The sequence below is a fragment of the Xiphias gladius genome, chromosome 6, assembly GCF_016859285.1.
Source record: "Xiphias gladius isolate SHS-SW01 ecotype Sanya breed wild chromosome 6, ASM1685928v1, whole genome shotgun sequence".
Taxonomy (NCBI): Eukaryota; Metazoa; Chordata; class Actinopteri; order Istiophoriformes; family Xiphiidae; genus Xiphias; species Xiphias gladius.
The window spans coordinates 5,336,313-5,354,654 of NC_053405.1; the positions used below are offsets into that span (position 1 = coordinate 5,336,313).

At 40.6% G+C, this 18,342-nt stretch overlaps 1 protein-coding gene across 1 annotated transcript in view; it reads right to left on the reverse strand.

Annotated features, from left to right (window-relative positions):
• Nucleotides 1-18,065, reverse strand: part of bcar3 (BCAR3 adaptor protein, NSP family member) — an 80,635-nt gene extending 62,570 nt beyond the window's left edge. Inside the window, exons 1-3 of the mRNA XM_040128502.1 lie at nucleotides 17,967-18,065; nucleotides 7,199-7,350; nucleotides 2,048-2,162 (exon numbers count right to left, since the gene is read on the reverse strand). Coding sequence (XP_039984436.1) covers nucleotides 2,048-2,162; nucleotides 7,199-7,288 — 205 coding nt within the window. The 5' untranslated portion in view covers nucleotides 7,289-7,350; nucleotides 17,967-18,065. The remainder of the gene's footprint in view (nucleotides 1-2,047; nucleotides 2,163-7,198; nucleotides 7,351-17,966) is intronic.
• Between the last annotated feature and the right edge of the window lie 277 nt (nucleotides 18,066-18,342).

Genomic DNA, 18,342 nt, shown 5'->3' on the forward strand with positions numbered 1-18,342 from the left:
GGGGCTCCACTAGCAGTCACACAGTGATCTCAGGAATGTAAAAATGTGTGCTTTTAAAGGAGTAATCTGTGAAGTTCTCACCTGCTGTTTAGTGTATATGGCACTCGTTGCTGTGCTTGTTACTCGCATATCACTTGTCAATCAAAAGGTGTTGGCGGCACCGTGATATTTCTTTCCATATTTTTCTGCTGATCTGGTTTGAGTGACTATAGGAGTCACTGTATTTTCTTTCGGTGCTCGAGCTACGTCACCAGTTGTTCTTTTCTGCATTTCTTCATTTATTACTGTAGCTATGCTCCATCAGTCTTTTGTTCCAACGCTTTGCTCCATTGTTAAAAATCTTGACAACTATCAGGTTGACTGGGGTAAAATTTGATACAGACAATCACGGTTGTCAGAGGTTGAACGATTTGGTGACTTTTTGTTTTTTTTAGTTTGAAGGGAACGCACAAGACACACGAACAGGCTGCTGGATGTCAGGATTCATCCAGAGAGAAGCAGAACCTGGACTCTTGGATCACAAACTCTGACTTCAAGATTTCAAAAAAAAATTATAGCAAGAGGAAATGGTCTAAAACGAAGGAAAACTCGGTGGATTAAGTGTCAGTGCATACATAACTGCTTTCGAAGTGTGTAATGCAGTGGGACAACGAAATTTCCCCTCTAAGCTGATTCTCTTCATATCTTTCCCCATCATAAGACTGACATTATTTCTTATTATAACTTCATATTGGCAATTTAATTAAAATATCAATTAGAATGCAATTTGTTTGACTGAAAGTGTATATCGGAAATGTTCTTAATATTAATCCTTATCTTCTCTAGATAACAGAAAATGCAGACACTCATTACGATGATTTGCTTTGCAAAGAAATGTAATGTCATTTTTACCATTAGACAAATTAAGGCTAGAGAATCCACAGGCCTTTCATCTCTCATACATGCTGCATGTTTATATGAACCATTTGTAAACCCTTTTTTTTTTTTTTTTACTTATTTAACTCTTACTTCTGAGACTTTTGACATTTTACCACTTAACACTTATACAGAGGAATTGACTCGCAATAAAAATGAATTTGCACATAACTTAACGCATGTCAAAGATAGCGCTGTGACCAAAAGGTTTTTTTTTTACTCACCGCAGCTTGAGGTCTGTTTTTGTTTTTAAAGACACTCCATTCCAGATGGGCTAGCAAATTGCTGGGTTAACTATGAGATAGGAGGAGACTGTACGTCTTTATAGTTGCTGCTTCCTCTAACAAGTTCAGAGAGTCTGGCTTCTGAAAAATTTTCAATAGTTCAGCCAAGACAACTTGTTGCACACTGGTTATCGAAGCCAATGTGATTCATTGTTTTGGTTGCGAACTGGCTATCTTGCCCATGAAAACATACAAATTTTAATTTCGATTCTACAATATTTCTGACTTTGCCGCGTAAAAACGGTTGCATAGGTCAACGCGTTAAACGTTCCTTTATTATACATTAGCTTCAGAGAATTCACTAAAATAATTTCTTCACTTTGTATAAACTGGACTCAGGCACGACTCAGTCACCAAGACAACAGTTAGATTTCACAGTATAATGCATGGGAAAGTGAGCTAACAAAGCAGCCTGTCACGCACACACAGACGGACACACACATCCATGCATGCATACACACACTTCTAGAAGTGATTAAACTCAGCAGGACTGCAGGCCTCAGCACTCTTCTCCCAACTTACTGACAGCTTTGGAAGTGTTCACTTTTATGTTTTCTGTGTGTGTGTGTGTGTGTGTGTGTGTGTGTGTCACACAGTATTGTCCTCCAGCAGACAACCCCCAACTCCACCAGCAGACCCCCCAGGCATAAGCATGTCTTTACATGACACTAATGCTATCCGTCTCTGTCTTTCTGTCTACTCTCTGGGCGCACAGGCAGAGAGACAGAGAGGTGGAAACTTGGGGACTCCAACAAGGAGCCAGTACCAACAAACTGACGGGACAAATAAGGACAGATAACGTTTGGTCACCCATGGGTCTGTGTGTGTGGTTGGGTGTATTTGAGTACCTCTCCTCCTCTCTCGCTCCTGGAGGAGGCGTAGAGAAGTGAGGAGGTGCAGGCGGTGGAGGTGATTGTGCACTCCAAGCTCCAGGAGGTCATATTCTGAGAGGTGGAGCAGATCCTAGAAAACAGAGAAACACAAACAAAGTTAATCTGAAGTGTAGGGCTGCAACTGACAATTATTTTCATTACCGATTAATCTGACAATTATTTTCCCATTTTATTGTTTTTTTGAAAAATGTTGAAAAAAATATTCAAAATGCCTCAAAGGTCTTGTTTTGTTCGACCAACCGTCCATAACCTAAAGACATGTAGTGTACTGTCATGTATGACAAAGAAAAGCATCAAACACGCACATGTGAGAAGCTGGAACCAGCAAATGTTTGACATTGTTTGCTTAAATAATGACTACAATGATTATATGGGTATTAAAAGAGTTTCCAATTAATTAGCTATAACCCAAAAACTGTCACCAGCTAAACCAAGCACACAGGTTCACAAAAGCTGAACTTGTCCATAGTGAAACACGCTGAAGAGCTAGAAGATTAAACATATATTCAACTATTTTGCAAAACCAAGAAATATTTCCCTCAAGCAGTCAAAAGTTGCTTAATGCAGCTTGAAAACTAAAGTCATATTAACTGATTTAATTGCAGAATAAAATGTTGTTGTAGTTTTCTATTTTAGTCATTCATAAAAAAAAGTTTTATTCTGTTTTGCTGCTTTTACAGCAGCAGCATCTATTTATTAGAAACACCAGCCTTACTTTATATGGATGGCCTCACATGTTATAGTCCTGCCAGAAAAGTGAGACTAAGAGATCTGACCTTATGACCCGGGCTACAGAGTGAACTTTGACACCAGGCTCAACGGAGTCTCAACCCTGACTTTGACCAGCGTCAGATGGTAATCTTACTCAAGTGACACTTTAAAACAGAGACAACAAGAATATTTCTGGGGTCAGGACTTTGATCTGAAAGTTGTATGGGACAGACAGTCAGAGACCAGGACGCTGTCTCATCTACCCTCCTGGTTGCTGCTTCACCCCCCCACCCCCCCGTTTCTCACATTTTATTATTTTGTTAAGTTGTCAGCAGTGCATCTGGGGGGGATTTCATTTGCCCCTCTGTACGATGGCCAACTTTTCCCTCCGCCTTCCAGTGTGGCTGTTCGGAAACTATAAACACTTGATTTCCAACGTGGTCTGACGACACATTGTATAAAAGAGTTCTGTTCGAGCATAACCTGCCCCTTACTCAGCAGCCACTATGAAATTGCATTTAATTCTTGAGTTTCCTCTCTATATTAAAAAGGGAATATCATTCAGAACATTGGCAGCAAGATACTGTTGTGCTTGGTGGACGTAACTGTAGTTAACACAAAGTCTGTCTAGACAACTTGGTGGCTCCAGCAGAGTAAAAGGAAAATGCTGAGGCAACTGGTGACCTCCTATCTTCCAAAAGTGTGCCTTCTCCTCCCCCTCATCCTGCTCCTGTCATTACAGCATTGTCTTAAACACACGAACAAACACACCCTGCCTCACTTAAACCCTCACTATGGTATTAAGATAAATGATGCCTAAAATAGCCAATTGAAGGAGAGCCAAAAAGACTTTGAACCAGAACTCAAACTTCTACAGTAATGGAACCACACAAAAACACACGCATATAAATGGCACACACTGCCATCAAAGGACACTCCCAGCTCAAACCAAAGCCCTGTTGTTTTGGTTTCTCAACAATACGACCATTCTACTAGTTCATCACAGACACTGCTCTATTTAGACGACACCAACATACAGTGGGCAAATCCATGAATTCAAACACACACAAAAGGAAAACTCAAGCAGAAACAGTTCACAATCAAATTACAGTCACATACAGCAAGTTAGAAGTTATACACTCACCCACAACCACACACACATACGTGCATACCAAAGTAGCCAGTTGCACACATGCACACAAACACGCCCAAAGTGACCCACTCACATACATACACAAGGGCATACACACACACACACACACACACACACACACACACACGTACACAAAAGTTCTAGGAAAGCAACAATTTCAAAAAATAACCTTTAAAACGAATGCAAACACACACACACACACACTACCAGTCATTGCGGCCAACATGCCTCAACAGCTCAGTAATAACACAGGTTAAAGAAGAAGACACTATATTAGTTCTGCTGATGTTAACATGGGTAACACATTCCCCTTGACTGTGTGTGTGTGTGTGTGTGTGTGTGTGTGTGTGTGTGTGTGTGTGTGTGTGTGTGTGTGTGTGTGTGTGTGTGTGTATGTGTGTGTATATGTTTGTGTGTACGTGTACTTGTACTTCTATCTTTGTGAGCTATAGACCTTACGGAGTGAGGACGTTTTGGTTTCCGGGCCTCACTTTCTGACACACCTTCAAAAGGTCTTTTGTTTGAGGGTTAAGACCTGGTTTTAGTGTTTAGGTTAAAATTAGGTTTAAGGCAGGGTTAGGGTAAGGGTTGGGGTTAGGCATTATGTCAGTGAGCTTCCTCGCAAAGTCAGAATTACAAGTTTGTGTGCGTTTGTGTGTGTGTGTGTGTGTGTGTGTGTGTGTGAGAGGGCGAGCGACGTGGTTGGCATATCACAAGCCTTATCTATCTCTAAATCTGTCTCCCCCTCCCTCTATCGCTCTCGTCTCCCTCTTGTGTCCAACAGCAAGTTGACATGTTTTCTTTATCCTGATCACGCAGAGCTGAACAACAATATGAACTCTCATACCAGTCCTGTGGAGAGTTGATACAGCAGTCGTGAATGTTGGCTTTGCCCGCGTGAATGTTGTTGCAACGGTGAAGGTGCAAGTGAATGAAAAGTGAGCACAGATGCAGGGACAGCTCCGGACATTAAACACCTCAGCATGTCGCTGTAATCTGGAGTTTTTAAAACCTGCGTGACTCAATATTTCTGACATTAAACGGAGCTTGTGACTCAACTCACTGTTGTGGCTTTACGTCTTGCTTTAATACGATTCTGATTCAAAATCAGATTCAAAATCAGGTTCTTTCCGACCCTTTTGCCTGCAGTGTGAACACAACCCAAATAAAAAAAGTGGGGCTGCAAAAGAGAATAGTATCTGTTCTAATGAAAACCTGCACATTCAATGTGGTTTTGGGTATAAACAGTGGTGGGAAATTTTGTCTGCACATAGGAAATTACCCACTGAACCATAAGATAAAGCACAAAATTGGTTCAGTGGTTTCTAGACTCATCTGTGGTGCATCTGCTAATGGAGTATAAACACAAATATACGCCACTATATCGAAAATAATGAAAGAGTCGGGAAATGCTCTTTGGACACTACGTGCATGTAGCTGTTGGCAGTGTTGCTGATGTTGGCTGAGTTGGTTTTACCTCAGAGAGTGTTGTGTTAACGAGCAGCCTGGATGGCTAAGAAGCACTGAGCCGAATACTGTTGTTATAATATCCAGAGGAAGGTTAGCAACGCTGTGCTGGGCTCGCTATGCATGGAGAACGGTCAAGGAGAGTGTGAGTCTTAGATCATACGCTGCCTATAGCTGCAATGACTCTGTGCAGAGACAATTGAGAGTAATAGAAGTGCCAGTAGCTCGTGCATTTATTTTAGATAACTTCTCTTTGAACTGAAGGAAACCCACTCAGTGCACAATGAAGTTTACTGGTTGTATGTCGCTTTAAGCTCAGAAAGTCACTGAACTGTGGAATTTTGAGAGAACATTTCACACAGCAACTTCAGTCTTAACTCCATTATGGTTGAATGAGACTAGAGCAACAGATTTCTGTCTGTCTCATCTTGTTTTCTCTCTAGCTCTCTCCTTGCCACTTTCACCTTCTTTTTCATAAGCTTTCAAACATCATGCCTTCACTAATTACACCAATGCACTCAGGGTAAACATTAGCAGGAGGTAATGGAATAATTCATGTCTTGTTGGCTAATCAATCTCATGCCCTAGCCAATGGCTGTGTAACATTCAGAATGAAGAAGGTTAATGGGTGGATGTTAAAACAGCCTCCACATCCCCGTTCTTTCAGTCTAATAGACCTGTGATGAAGTTTTATTGGGCTGCTTTATTTCCCTGCTGTGGGAAACACTCTTTATAACAACTAGTCTTCCAGTTGGCTTGGCCAAAAGAGAAACACTTTATTATATCAGATGGTTTCATCAAACATTTACTGAAATCCCCCTTTAAAAACAGATGTTTTAAAGAGTCAGTTCAACACACAAAAACAATTTTTAAACTTATTCATATTCAGATAGTGTCAGTTTTATGCACTGAATCTGGTGGCTTCCTTTTTCTTGTTTATGTCTGCTGCATTATACTACAGTTTCTCAAAAGAAATTTCTCGATAAAAACGATGTAGCTACCGGTGCACCGTCAACCCCTACTGGCATCAATTTCGGTGCGCTGTGGATAATCATTGGGATATGTTTGGGTTTTGCTTCAGGTTTTCTGACTGGAAAACATGGCAGCAGCTCTGGAAACTTCAAAAATTTAATCCAACAAAATCATAAAAATGTCTGAGACATGGGTCTTGCAAATTCTTAATCATGCTCAACTTCAGGTTCACGTAGTTATTTGTGGGATAACTACTTAATACTAGCTGGATATTCAGGAGTTGTAAGTTGTAACTGTTTCTGAGAAGCAAACGGTCATTTAAAATGCAATCATTATCATTATCATCTAAACTTCCTATCTCCTCCCAGCATACTAAATTAATAAACACAGAGAATATCTTACATACTCTCATTTTGGCAAAGAACTGAGCTTTGAACTTTATTTGCAAGGCTAATCTACCTTTACTGCGCGAAGCACATTTCCCACTTAATCTGTCTCAATGGCACTTAGTTTAAGTGCAGTGCAGAGGCTGCCAGTCTTTTACAGTGTATCAAAAGGTTTGTGGGAATGACCAACACTGCGATGGTAAGTTTCTGCATAACATGTTTTTTTTTTTTGTTTTTTTCCTGGGGAGGACTGATGACATTTGTTGTTAACTTTGCTCATCCAGACTTTCTCAAGAGATGTTTTAATTTGTTCCTGTAACCTTGTAGGTGCATTTAGTCTACTGCTGCCTCAAGAGTCATTTTAGAAACAAGAAGCTGAAAACATATTGTTTGTGCATGTACATGTCCTTGTATTACCTCTACACCATCATATTCCTGCTCCAATGCTGTGCAGTATTGCGGCAGTCCCAGCTGGCTCAGCCATCGGGAGATAGACTGGTGCTTCATGGCGATACATATACACACACGGGCATGTACGCACTCTGCCGCTCACTTCTTTCAGATGGAACCTGAAAAAGAGAAGGAATAAAAGAGCAATTCAATTTAGATGACTAGTGGAAAACACAACCAAGCAATTAAACAAAATTTTAAATTGATGCCAAAACTACAAATTGTGAAACCTTTGCTCTTTAATCTCAGACAATGTTGTGTGCCATTATTACATGTAAGCTAATTAAAAAGAGACACAAAAACCAAGATTACTCATCTCCTCTCTGTTCAGTGACCTTTCACGACTAAGGGCTGTGGAATCTGCCAGTTTACTATTAGTTGGCTTTTGGAAAGTACAAGAAGACATGAATCATACACGTTCATATAATTTGAGGGGGGTCTGGGAGAAGGAACTGGGAACAGTAATCACAGAAACGTTGCTGGAGGTTTCACTGAAAATATCCAAACCAGTTCAGTCAGTGCAGGACATAATTTGAAACTATTCAAGGCTGTACACAAATTTTATTCCTTCCCTACCAGACTGCAGAAAATATTCAAAGAAACATGACCTTGGTTGTGTGAAATGATTCAAAGATGAAGGAGCGGCGGTTTTATTAAATCTATACGATGAGTTTAAGTTATTTTTGGTTCCTATGTTTTGAAATATTGCTATGAGGACACCTATTGAAAGCCACATAATTCAACTGTAAAACAAAGAAGCATTAGAAACAGGTGAAGAATAGGCGCATGTAGGTTAGAAAGCTATGGCTACAATCCTGGCAATCTGGAAATGTAACGTTGGAAATGCAATAAGTAAGATCGACCATGTCTGATGGACTTTATTTACTCAATGAATAATATGTCAATAAGTTGTATCAGAATGTCAGAAAATGTTGAAACAACCATCAACTGTTGTCAATTTTGTTATACCGAGCATAAACAATTTTACCCTTGGTCTTCTGCGTGTGTACATGCATATCTGTACAAGACACGCTAAGCAGACCATTTATTTTCCAAAGCGAAGCTTTCTGTAGCCAAGTCTTGTTCTTTATCAGTCTAACGGGCGATTAGCTCCAACACTACAGATACTCCGATGCTGTAAACACCCCCGGGTGATGATGTCTCAGTCTCAACAGAGGGCCGATAAGGAGACTGAAAATCAAACCCTGCGCCTGTGCTGCCAGTCAAGATAGAGCCACAGAACACTGAATAGAATGCTCAGCAAACAGTGGAACTGGATACTGGGAATAAGAGCTGATATCACCCAAATACCACTGCTTATTACTACCACAAATTCTTTCACCAAGGAACTTGAAGCTGTCACTAAGGCAACATGCACTCATACAAACACGAGGTGAGAAAATAATTTTAGACAGAGTCATGTTAGGATAAATCTTGGTAAGTACAGTATACACAGTAACAGTAACATGTGCCATGGAGGACTGAGATTTCAGTGGATCCATCTGTCCTCGAAGGCACCATATGGTGAAATTTGATGGTACACAAATGTATATCATCTCAACGTTTACTGTATACTGCCAAGCCATACACATCAGATTACATTTTAACTCGTGCACACCACACTGATCCCAACGGTTCTGGGCCATTTTCATGCAAATACAATTCAGTGAAAAAACAAAACAAAAAAACAACCTTTGTAATTCTCTTTGAAAGACAGAAACATAGTTGCTTCAACACAAAGAAGTGAAGACCTGCTACTCAGCTGATTTAGAAAATCTGCATTATAGATCTTTGATACTCTTCTGAAATGCTGACAGTCTCATAATCTGCATTTTCTAATCTACATTAGAAAAGATCTGATTAATATGGAAATAAGGTTGTTCCAGGTCAAACGAAAACAATAGGTTTTTCTGCTGTATTTGAATACCTGTGTGTTGTCAGGTAGCATCATCGTGTGTTTGCGTTGCGTGAGTGGCAGAGCACACGTGTATGGAACGCTATTTGCGCAAATAACGTCTTAGAGTGTTTAGTCGACATTAAAAAATGAGTTAACAGATTAGTGGCTAACGCAACAAAACTTGGCCCGTTAACGTGCCTTTTCTGGTTGTGGCCAATGAGGGACCTTGACTCATGGCAATCATACATATTCATGAGGAGGGCTGCATCAACGATGTCGCACAATACTAGGCAGCACGTTGTGCATAAATCACTGCTGTGGGCATATACGCACTTGGCAACAACGTACACTGCAAAGGAAGTTACGTGTATGAAACGTAAGCCAGAGTTGTAGTTTAGAAGATGTAGGGGGTTGTACTGCCATTACGCTTTATTGTTCATATGTGTGTTTGTCTGTTTGCCCGTATGTGTGTGGTGACATGTCATTGGTAAAGACGGGACAACGGAAGTCTTGTCAGGAAGAGAAGCAGTGACTGAGCACGAGCGGTGACCCCACACCCCACCCAATCACATTAAGTGATGTCACAGAGATGTACATGATGTCACTGACTGCCGCCAAAGGTTGTTAGACCCCACAACAACCGACCACTCTCCAGCACCCATCTCCATGCATGCCGCCCAAGCGCGCGCACACACACACACACACACGCACATCGTCTTTCAATCAAATCAATCAAATCTATGTGTGTGTCATCATGTAGATTAGAGGAGAGGATTCGTTCATACAGCATATGGACTCCTGTCACCATCTCCAGTTTAACCTGATGGAGGAATGGAGGTCGTTCAGGCGAATGAATGACCTCTATGTTCCACCAGCAATGATCTTACAGTTAAGGTTCATATACTGTAACCGGCATCAGAGGGAGTATTCTTAGCCCTCTTACTCTGTCTGGGCTCTTACATGATGCCATAGTTAGTATGATAAATGATTTACCATGATTTCTACTTTGATTTTCCTCCTGTACAGTCTGACCGCCAGCAGAATTACCTTCTCTGAAAGCTGAGGACATACAGTTAACGAATAATAAAACTGAAAATGTACTGACACTGACATTAGGAGTCTTTCAAAAGGGGATAATCTACCATGAAGCTGAAAAATAAATCGAAAATTCCTGAAAATAGTGACATTAAAATTTAATAACGGATCGAATTTCGTTTTGTTTTTAATGTATTTCTGAGGTACTTTGGAGAACTTTCCCCTAAAACACTCATCCACTTGATATCCAGTTACGTTAATTTCCCTCACTTTGATTTCACACTAAATTGTTGCTCAAACAAAGCAAAATGCAGCATGGTGAGCTATACAGCTAACTCTTACAGTCCAGCAAATTACTTTTATATGCTTTGTATCACTTTTATATACTTTGAACGTATTTTAACATCAGTTTAACGGGATATTGATTTACGGGCATCTCACTGAGCTGTACAATGACAGCCTCATACAGATGAAAGCATGGAGACTCATGGGCATTATCGGCTCTTTCATTATGCTATGGTAGATACACATTCTGCTGATGTTTCAAATATGCAAACTAACATACCTCATCTTCATCTCTTACTGCCCAGCTCATCCATCGATCATGCTCGTGGAGGTCATTTTGACAGAGTACTACAGTAACATGTAATATAAAAAGCTACTGTTGCATAAAACTTACAGTGATGATTAAAAATGAGCAATCAAGGCAACATAAAGATTATTTGTCTTTGTCCAAAGTAGTCAGTGCCCATACAATTGATGCAGACAAACAATCTGAAGTTATCTGTATGGTGCCTGTTAAATAAACACACAAATAAAATAAATGATTACTTTTTCTGGGTGGAAGTTCTCTAATTACTTTGTTTTATTGTTCCCCTGAAAACCAAGAATACTGGCCATCGTCATATTCTTATGTTGCTGATCGTTTACACTGGACGTCTTAGTGAATCAGAAACAAAACCGAACTGTCTCCTACAGACAGCAGAGTCCTTTTCGGGGAAAGCGTGGATACACTGACATCAACCCTTTCCGCCTCTTTTACAACTCAGTATTAAACTTAATAAAATGGTAAATGTGAGTGCTCTGAGTGAGGTTTACATGCATTTTACATTTTAGTCATCTCTCACTGTCATTTGTAGCCACCGCTGTGCCAAATTGCCTAGTTCACTTTCACTGATTTAAAGGGATATCACAGAAGGAAGGAAGGGACTAGGTGACAGTGCCCTCTGTAAAATTACCTTAAAAATGTGCTATTAAGTCTTACAGCCTTAACGACTTTGGTTAATTGACAAGCTTATGCAGTGACAGGATGCCAATGAAACCGGTGCTGGCCCCCCCCACGTTTGTCTACATCTTTGGATATCAGGACCTTTCAGTTCATCTTTCAGCCAGATGATCCATGTAACTACTGAGCACCACAGACTACTGAACAGCTGTATGTCATTTTCAAGTGTTGAGGCTTTTCCCTGACACTGCGAGCGGTGTATCTTGTAAAATTTTAAAAGGGCTCCAAATGGCTGGTTGAAATCTCATGAAAGATCACAGAACCTTCCCAGACAAACAAATCAACACTTGAGTTCAATGTAAAGACTTGGTTGAAGAAAAGCAGTTTAAGAGAGTAAGAAACTACTTGCTAGGAAAAAGGAAAAATATGTATTTGTTACATGTCCTTTGGGAAGGTCAGTTGTACTTTTCTGGATTAAAAACAAACGCTGGTTGTCCTCATAAGACAGGAGCAACTCAGTAGGAATTCCACCAACTGGCCAAAGAAAAATATTTCATCATTTATAACTCCTGGGGAACTTTTTTTTTTTTAAAACAACTCTGGCATTTTTCCCTTTGTTTACAATGCAAAGCACATGCTTGTACACATTCCCAATAGTGCTGAAAAGAGGGGAGAGTATAGAAGAGGTCAGCACTCGTGAGCAGAAGAAAAGTGAGCATTTAGGAAAAGTATAACCGGTAGAACCAGTGAACAAGTTCACTATCAAGAGAACTGTACCCATACTATGTCCCTAGAGGGTTCTTCTTCCTGTCCAGTCCAATCCAATTTTCCTCCCCTCTCTTCTCCCTGTTGGTCTGACCTCAGCTTTTTTCCCATGACCACATTTCTCCAGAGCATTGTCACAGCATCCACTTTATTATAGAATATAAATAGAGCTATCCCAACATCCGACTTACTGAATGATCTAAACAGGCCTGACAATTTGATAGATACTCACCAAATGCCTAAGCAGCTATGGCAAACAACAAACTCCAATCTAAAGTCCAGACAGCCAAGACAGCATTAGAGGACAATTTCCCTTTTACTCAGTCACGCTCTAATGTCTGTATTGGCTGCCTTTTATAGTCCAAGGGCATTCACTTTGCCAATCACATTAGACTGACACAATCTAACCAATTGAATTAAGCTGCAAAAATAACATCAGCATCCCCACCAAGCCAATCCCAGCTTCTATTACTGAGCCAAGCAGCACGATGTTTGATTATTTCAAATGAAGGACACCATTCAGGAAAGATGAGACACCTTCACTGAAGTTACTGTACCACGCAACCGTGCTAATAATCCAGGTGGCAGGGACGGTTGATTCCTATTTGTCCTATACGAGTTAAATAAAAGACATGTGCTGAGAAAACAAATGTGCAAATTTAACAATCCCCTCGAGCTGGAATATAACCAAAGTCACCGCACCACACAAAGTTCAGTTCGCTTTGCACATGCAATTCCTGCCATGATTCTAAATTTTACACAATAAAGCAAGTAAAGCACATAGTTTAACTGGTTAGTAATATGTAAATGATTCCATCACAAATGGCATGATATTGCAGCTGGGGCCAGTCGATAAGATAAAAATCAATATCCCAATATAGATATTTTTCTAATATTGACATATACCATCCTATGGCAAATCTATGCAAATATCACATACAAAATAATCCCACTAAAGTTAAAAGAAATTAATTATGTCTAATTTTATGTGCGACATTGGACATAATCTTTCACAGATTAAATTAGTGGCAAGAAAAAGTATGTGAACACTTAGCAATTACCTGATTTTCCGCATTAATTGAATTTGATCTGATCTTCATCGAAGTCAAAAGTATAGACAAACAGAGTGTGTTTAAGCCAATAACACAAAAACAATAACGTCTTCATTGAACACTTCCATTAAACATTCACAGTGCTGCATGTGAGCCAATTGGATTTAATAAATGGTCGAACCTCCTTTATTAGCAGTAACCTCAAAACAAGGCATTTTGGACCATTCTTTCTCACAGAACTGTTTCGGCTCGGCCATATTCTTAGGATGTCTGGTGTGATCAGCTCTCTTGAGGCCCTTCGACTGGATCTCCTTAAAGTTCATTGTCTGGGCTCTTACTGGGCCACTCCAAAAGGTGGATTTTCTTTGTTTGAAGTCATTCTGTAATAGATTTACTTCCATGTTTACGGTCACCGTCCTGCTGCATCACCCAGCTTCTACTAAGCTTCAGCTGCTGGACATCCACCCTGACATTATCCTGTAAGATGCCTTCATAAACTTAGGAATTCATTTTCCCGTCAATGATGGTGAGCTGTCCAGGCCCAGAGGGAGCAAAGCAGCCCCAAATCAAGATGCTTCCTCCACCATGCTTCACTGTTATGATGTTTTCATGCTGGTATGCAGTGCCCTTTTTACACCATATGTAGGGCTTCAACCCTAGTCTCATCAGTCCACAAAACATTTTTCCAGCAGCCTTGTGGGCTGTCAAGGTGCTCTTCGGCAAACTTCAGGTGCATAGTGATGTTTTTTTTTTGGAGAGCAGTGGCTTCCTCCATGGTGTACCGCCATGGAAGCCATGCACCATGCAAACATTGCACCGTGACTTGCGTACGGTAGACTCACGAACAGACACATTAACCAGCTCCAATGATTCCCTCAAGCCTTTAAATGTGACTCTGCGGTTCTTTTTTTACCTCACTGAGCCTTCTGTGTTGTGCCTTTGGAGTCATTTTAGGTGGGAGTCCACTTCCAGGGACAGCAGCCACAGAACTAAGTCATCTCCTTTTAAAGCCAGTTTGTCTAACTGTGGAGTGAAAAATATCTAAACTCTTGAGATTAGTTTGTAACCATCTAAATGTTTATGCAAATCAATAATTCTTGACTGTAAGTCCTCTGAGATCTCTTTTTTTCTAGGCATGGTTCACATCAGCAAAACAGCAAAGTCAGAATATTTGAATGTCTTTTATAAATTCAATTAGCTCTAAACCACACCTCCAATCTTGTCTCCTGACTTGAATTAGATTTTGTTGATGTCATTAGCCTAAGGTTTCACATACTTCTTCCAAACTACACTGAACAATTGAATGATGTGTTCTATATGGACAAGAAAAATATAATGATTTGTGTGTTATTAGTTAAAATAGATCATGTTTGTTCATAATTGTAACTTAGATGAAGATCTGACCATTTCTTAAGACAGATTTATATATAAATATATGTAGGCAATTCCCAGTGGTTCATCTACTTATTCTTGTAACTGTAAATAAATAAAAACATCATTAACACATTTTGTTTAGCCTTTAATTACAATTTGCTTGTACCTATTGAAAAAAAGAAATGGGAGAAGGGAAAGAAAACAATTACACCCTATGACCACATATTCATATTATGATTCCACTGTAAGTCACTGGAAGGTGAAGACTAAATCCTAATGGTACTTAATTTTGTGTTTCTAATGGGCAAATGGTCTGTTTTCAGATATGCCAGACTGGTATTGGCACCAAAACTGACTTTATTAAACAGACTCAGTGTTTCCACTATCAGTCACATTCAGTCGGCCATGATGGACTGCTGACAGCTTTTAGTGCCATATCATCTCTGGTCTCATGTTACCTTGCACAAAAATGATTCCAATAAATTGGACACAGTGAGTTATACGTCATATTGATACCAGTGCTCTGTATGATCAGATACTTTAAAGTGAGGTACCAGAATCGATACTGGAAGTGAAAAAGTTGGACCCGGGCTTCCCTAGTCTTTCTTGACAGTATTTACCGAAAAACTTACATGCAGTTATTTGCAACTGAAATGCTTTGCAGAGCGCATGTCATAACTGACTCCCTTTGCAATTAAAATGAAAAAATATACACTGGTCACACAGCTGTGCCTTGTAAATATAAAACCAAGTCCTGAAACAAAACAATGTTTTGTTTTGTTTTGTTTCCAGATTCAAGGGAAATTCAGTGACAGTTGAACTTCTTGACTTGTGGTCTGCGGTGCTTTTCAGCCACATCAAAAACAAAGAATAACATCACACCTCTTAGCGTGAAACCCAGCAACACACATTTTTTTTGTTCTGTGTTCAGTGCAAAACTTGACCTGAGCACAGAAATGAAGGCAGGAACATCAAAGATTATGAGATGCTCCATCACCTCTCCTGAGCGATTTCAGAGGTCTGAAAACTAACTTTTGACAGAGGTGGAATATCATTTTCTCTCTGGGGTTGTGTGCTTGCCTAGTGAACATGTCTGAAGCTGTCTGAATGTGTTTACCTGTATGTTACCGCAACTACAAAAGCAGCTGGAATATAACAGAGGAGCAAATTTCACTGAGGATCAGGTTGGACACTGAATAACTACTGCGTTTTTTTTTTTTCCAGCAAGGAGGCAGTTGTCCCAGGACTGGTTAAAAACATCGCCCCTTTGCATGTCTTCCTTTCCTCTGACCCGCCAAACTTATATTCCTCCTCTCCTGTAGCTTCCTCACACACTTTTGTTTATTCTCCTCTCTAACCCTATTGCTCATCTTCTCTCCTCTCTTTACTTCCATGATTTCCAATCTTCTCCACCTCTCTTGACTTTTCATATTCTTTCACCGCCTTACTGCTCACTGAGCTATCACCTCCTAACTTCTTCCCCAAGTCCTCTTTTGCGCTTTTATCTCTTTTTGTCCCGCCTTCCATCCACGTTTGTACGTCTATTCATTTATCCTACAGCACTGGTGCATGTGTGAGATGAGACTAAACCACTGCCAGAGGGGTTTGTGAAACTGACTACTTCATGACTCTCTCTCTCTCTCTATCTCTCCCAAACACACACACACACACACACAAACACACTTTATATGCACACAGGTGCATATCAAGCATGGCTGGGCTTGCAGGTAAGTAGCCACACAGCAGCAAACATCTTATTTGTGTGAAATGCTAGATGACTTTCCCTGGGTCTTTGCTGAAGGCAGAGAGGCCATTATCACACTGCACCACAATATCAGCAGTTCTCATTTGGTTTGGATTTTGTCCCCCAAGAGGTTGCATTTCATGTTAACTTTTCTTTTCTGGTCCCAAACTGATTCAAATGTTCTCTCAGATGCTAATTTTCCCCACTTTATTGTGGATTTAAATAAATGTGTCTCTATTTCTTTTACAAGCACCAAGCAAAACAGGAAAATACTTTGGCAGTGTAATTTAAACCCATAAAATCATACATTTTCCAGTCAAACTTCATCTCCTTTACTTTTTCCTTGAAAGAATACACTCTCATACTACTTAAATCACTGGACTGACAGTAATTAGTATAATAAATCAGTGTGATATTTTTGTGGATCGATATCACAAAGATTTATTTCATTCTAAAAACTGGTTTAGTGAGCTTTGGCAACATCCCTGCCTGCATCTCCAAAAATATTTTAAGGAGCTGTGAGCCAACATGTTTCTTTACCGCCATTTGCTGCCCTATTAAAAAAAAAAAAAAAAAAAACACTGTACATATGCACAAAACATTTGAAAGCAGCCGTCACTTGTGTGGAATTTTATCATTTAATTTGTCTTAGGGGGAAATCTTACTTGTGAGGTGTAAAACTTTTCATTGCACTGCAGTGAAATCTTGCAACATCCAGTGCCTGGGTTGCTGTTTCTGTTCAGTTCAGATTTCTTGAAATTTTTAATGAAAATTCTAGCCAAGTTTTGCTATTTCCTCTACTCTCGTTGCAAAATCTTTTTTAAAAAGCCACTTGTTTCTAGGATTATATTCGTTAACGCAATTTGTAACGTCACTCCAGAAAGCGGATACTATGAAAAAAAAAATGATTTTAAGAATCTGTGCTTGAAGAGGACAGAAATATTTATGAAATGTAACTTGTATTCGACATGGAGTAACTGGGCCTGATGATATAGGCTTAAAGATAGGAGTTGAGAGAGAGAGAAGGGAGGTATAATTTGCATGACTCAGCTCTGAGGTAAGGGCATTCCTAAGGGGGAAGCTGCCTGGCTTCTGCACGTACTGTAGACATACTGCTACAGAAGCATCTCTGTGTTTTTGTTTTTAATGGAGGAACTGTGGAGAAAGGCCCCGCGGGACATGCGGGGCGCCCCAGCAAAAAGGAACACTCCTGCTCTCGCTTCTCTCTTATCTGGATCCCTGTAATGTTACAATGCGAGAATCACCACGACTGTTTTACAGGATCAGTTTCACGCCAGGACATGCCGAACCATAACTGCAGAGCAGGACTCGGCGGTCTAAGAACGCATCCGTTTGAAAGTCCTTGAAGTAAAAAGGTTTTGGAATCTAGAAAAATTCCCACAAAACACAAATTTCTTTCTTTTTTTCCCCCCCTTTTTCTCCCTGATTTGAACTGGCCACCAAATCATGTTGCAAGTCGCAAATCGGGTGAATCGCTCTGCAAAACCTGCAAGCTGCCAGGTGAAGGCAGAGACTTTTCAGGGGGCTTAAAACGCTCCTCCAGAAATATTCTGTAGCACTGCCGCCTTTTTCCTCTTCACGAGTCATCGGAGTGTCCGTCGTGGAGTTAACAAACACCTTACCTTGCGCGAGTTGCCACAGAGCCACCGATGCGCGCAGCCGGTGCCGCGGGCTGCCGCCTGCAAGCTGCGGCGCTCGCCGAGGGCGCAACGCGGGGCCGGTGCGGGAGACACCGGTCGGGGCGCTGATCACGGCACCCGCGCCTTGGCACGTCGCACTGGTCGCTGCGAAGTGTCAGCCGGCGAAATGACATAGCAAGCTTAGGGAGGTGCCGGTCCACAGCTCGGCCGAGGTCTGCAGGAAGCCACAACCCTGGAGTACCTGTCAGCACCGGGAGTGGGGGGGGTAGAGGGTGAGAGAGCAAGAGAAAGAGAGAGAGAGAGAGAGAGAGAGATGCTGCCTTCACGAACTGAGATCAAACTTGGTCCGCATCACATA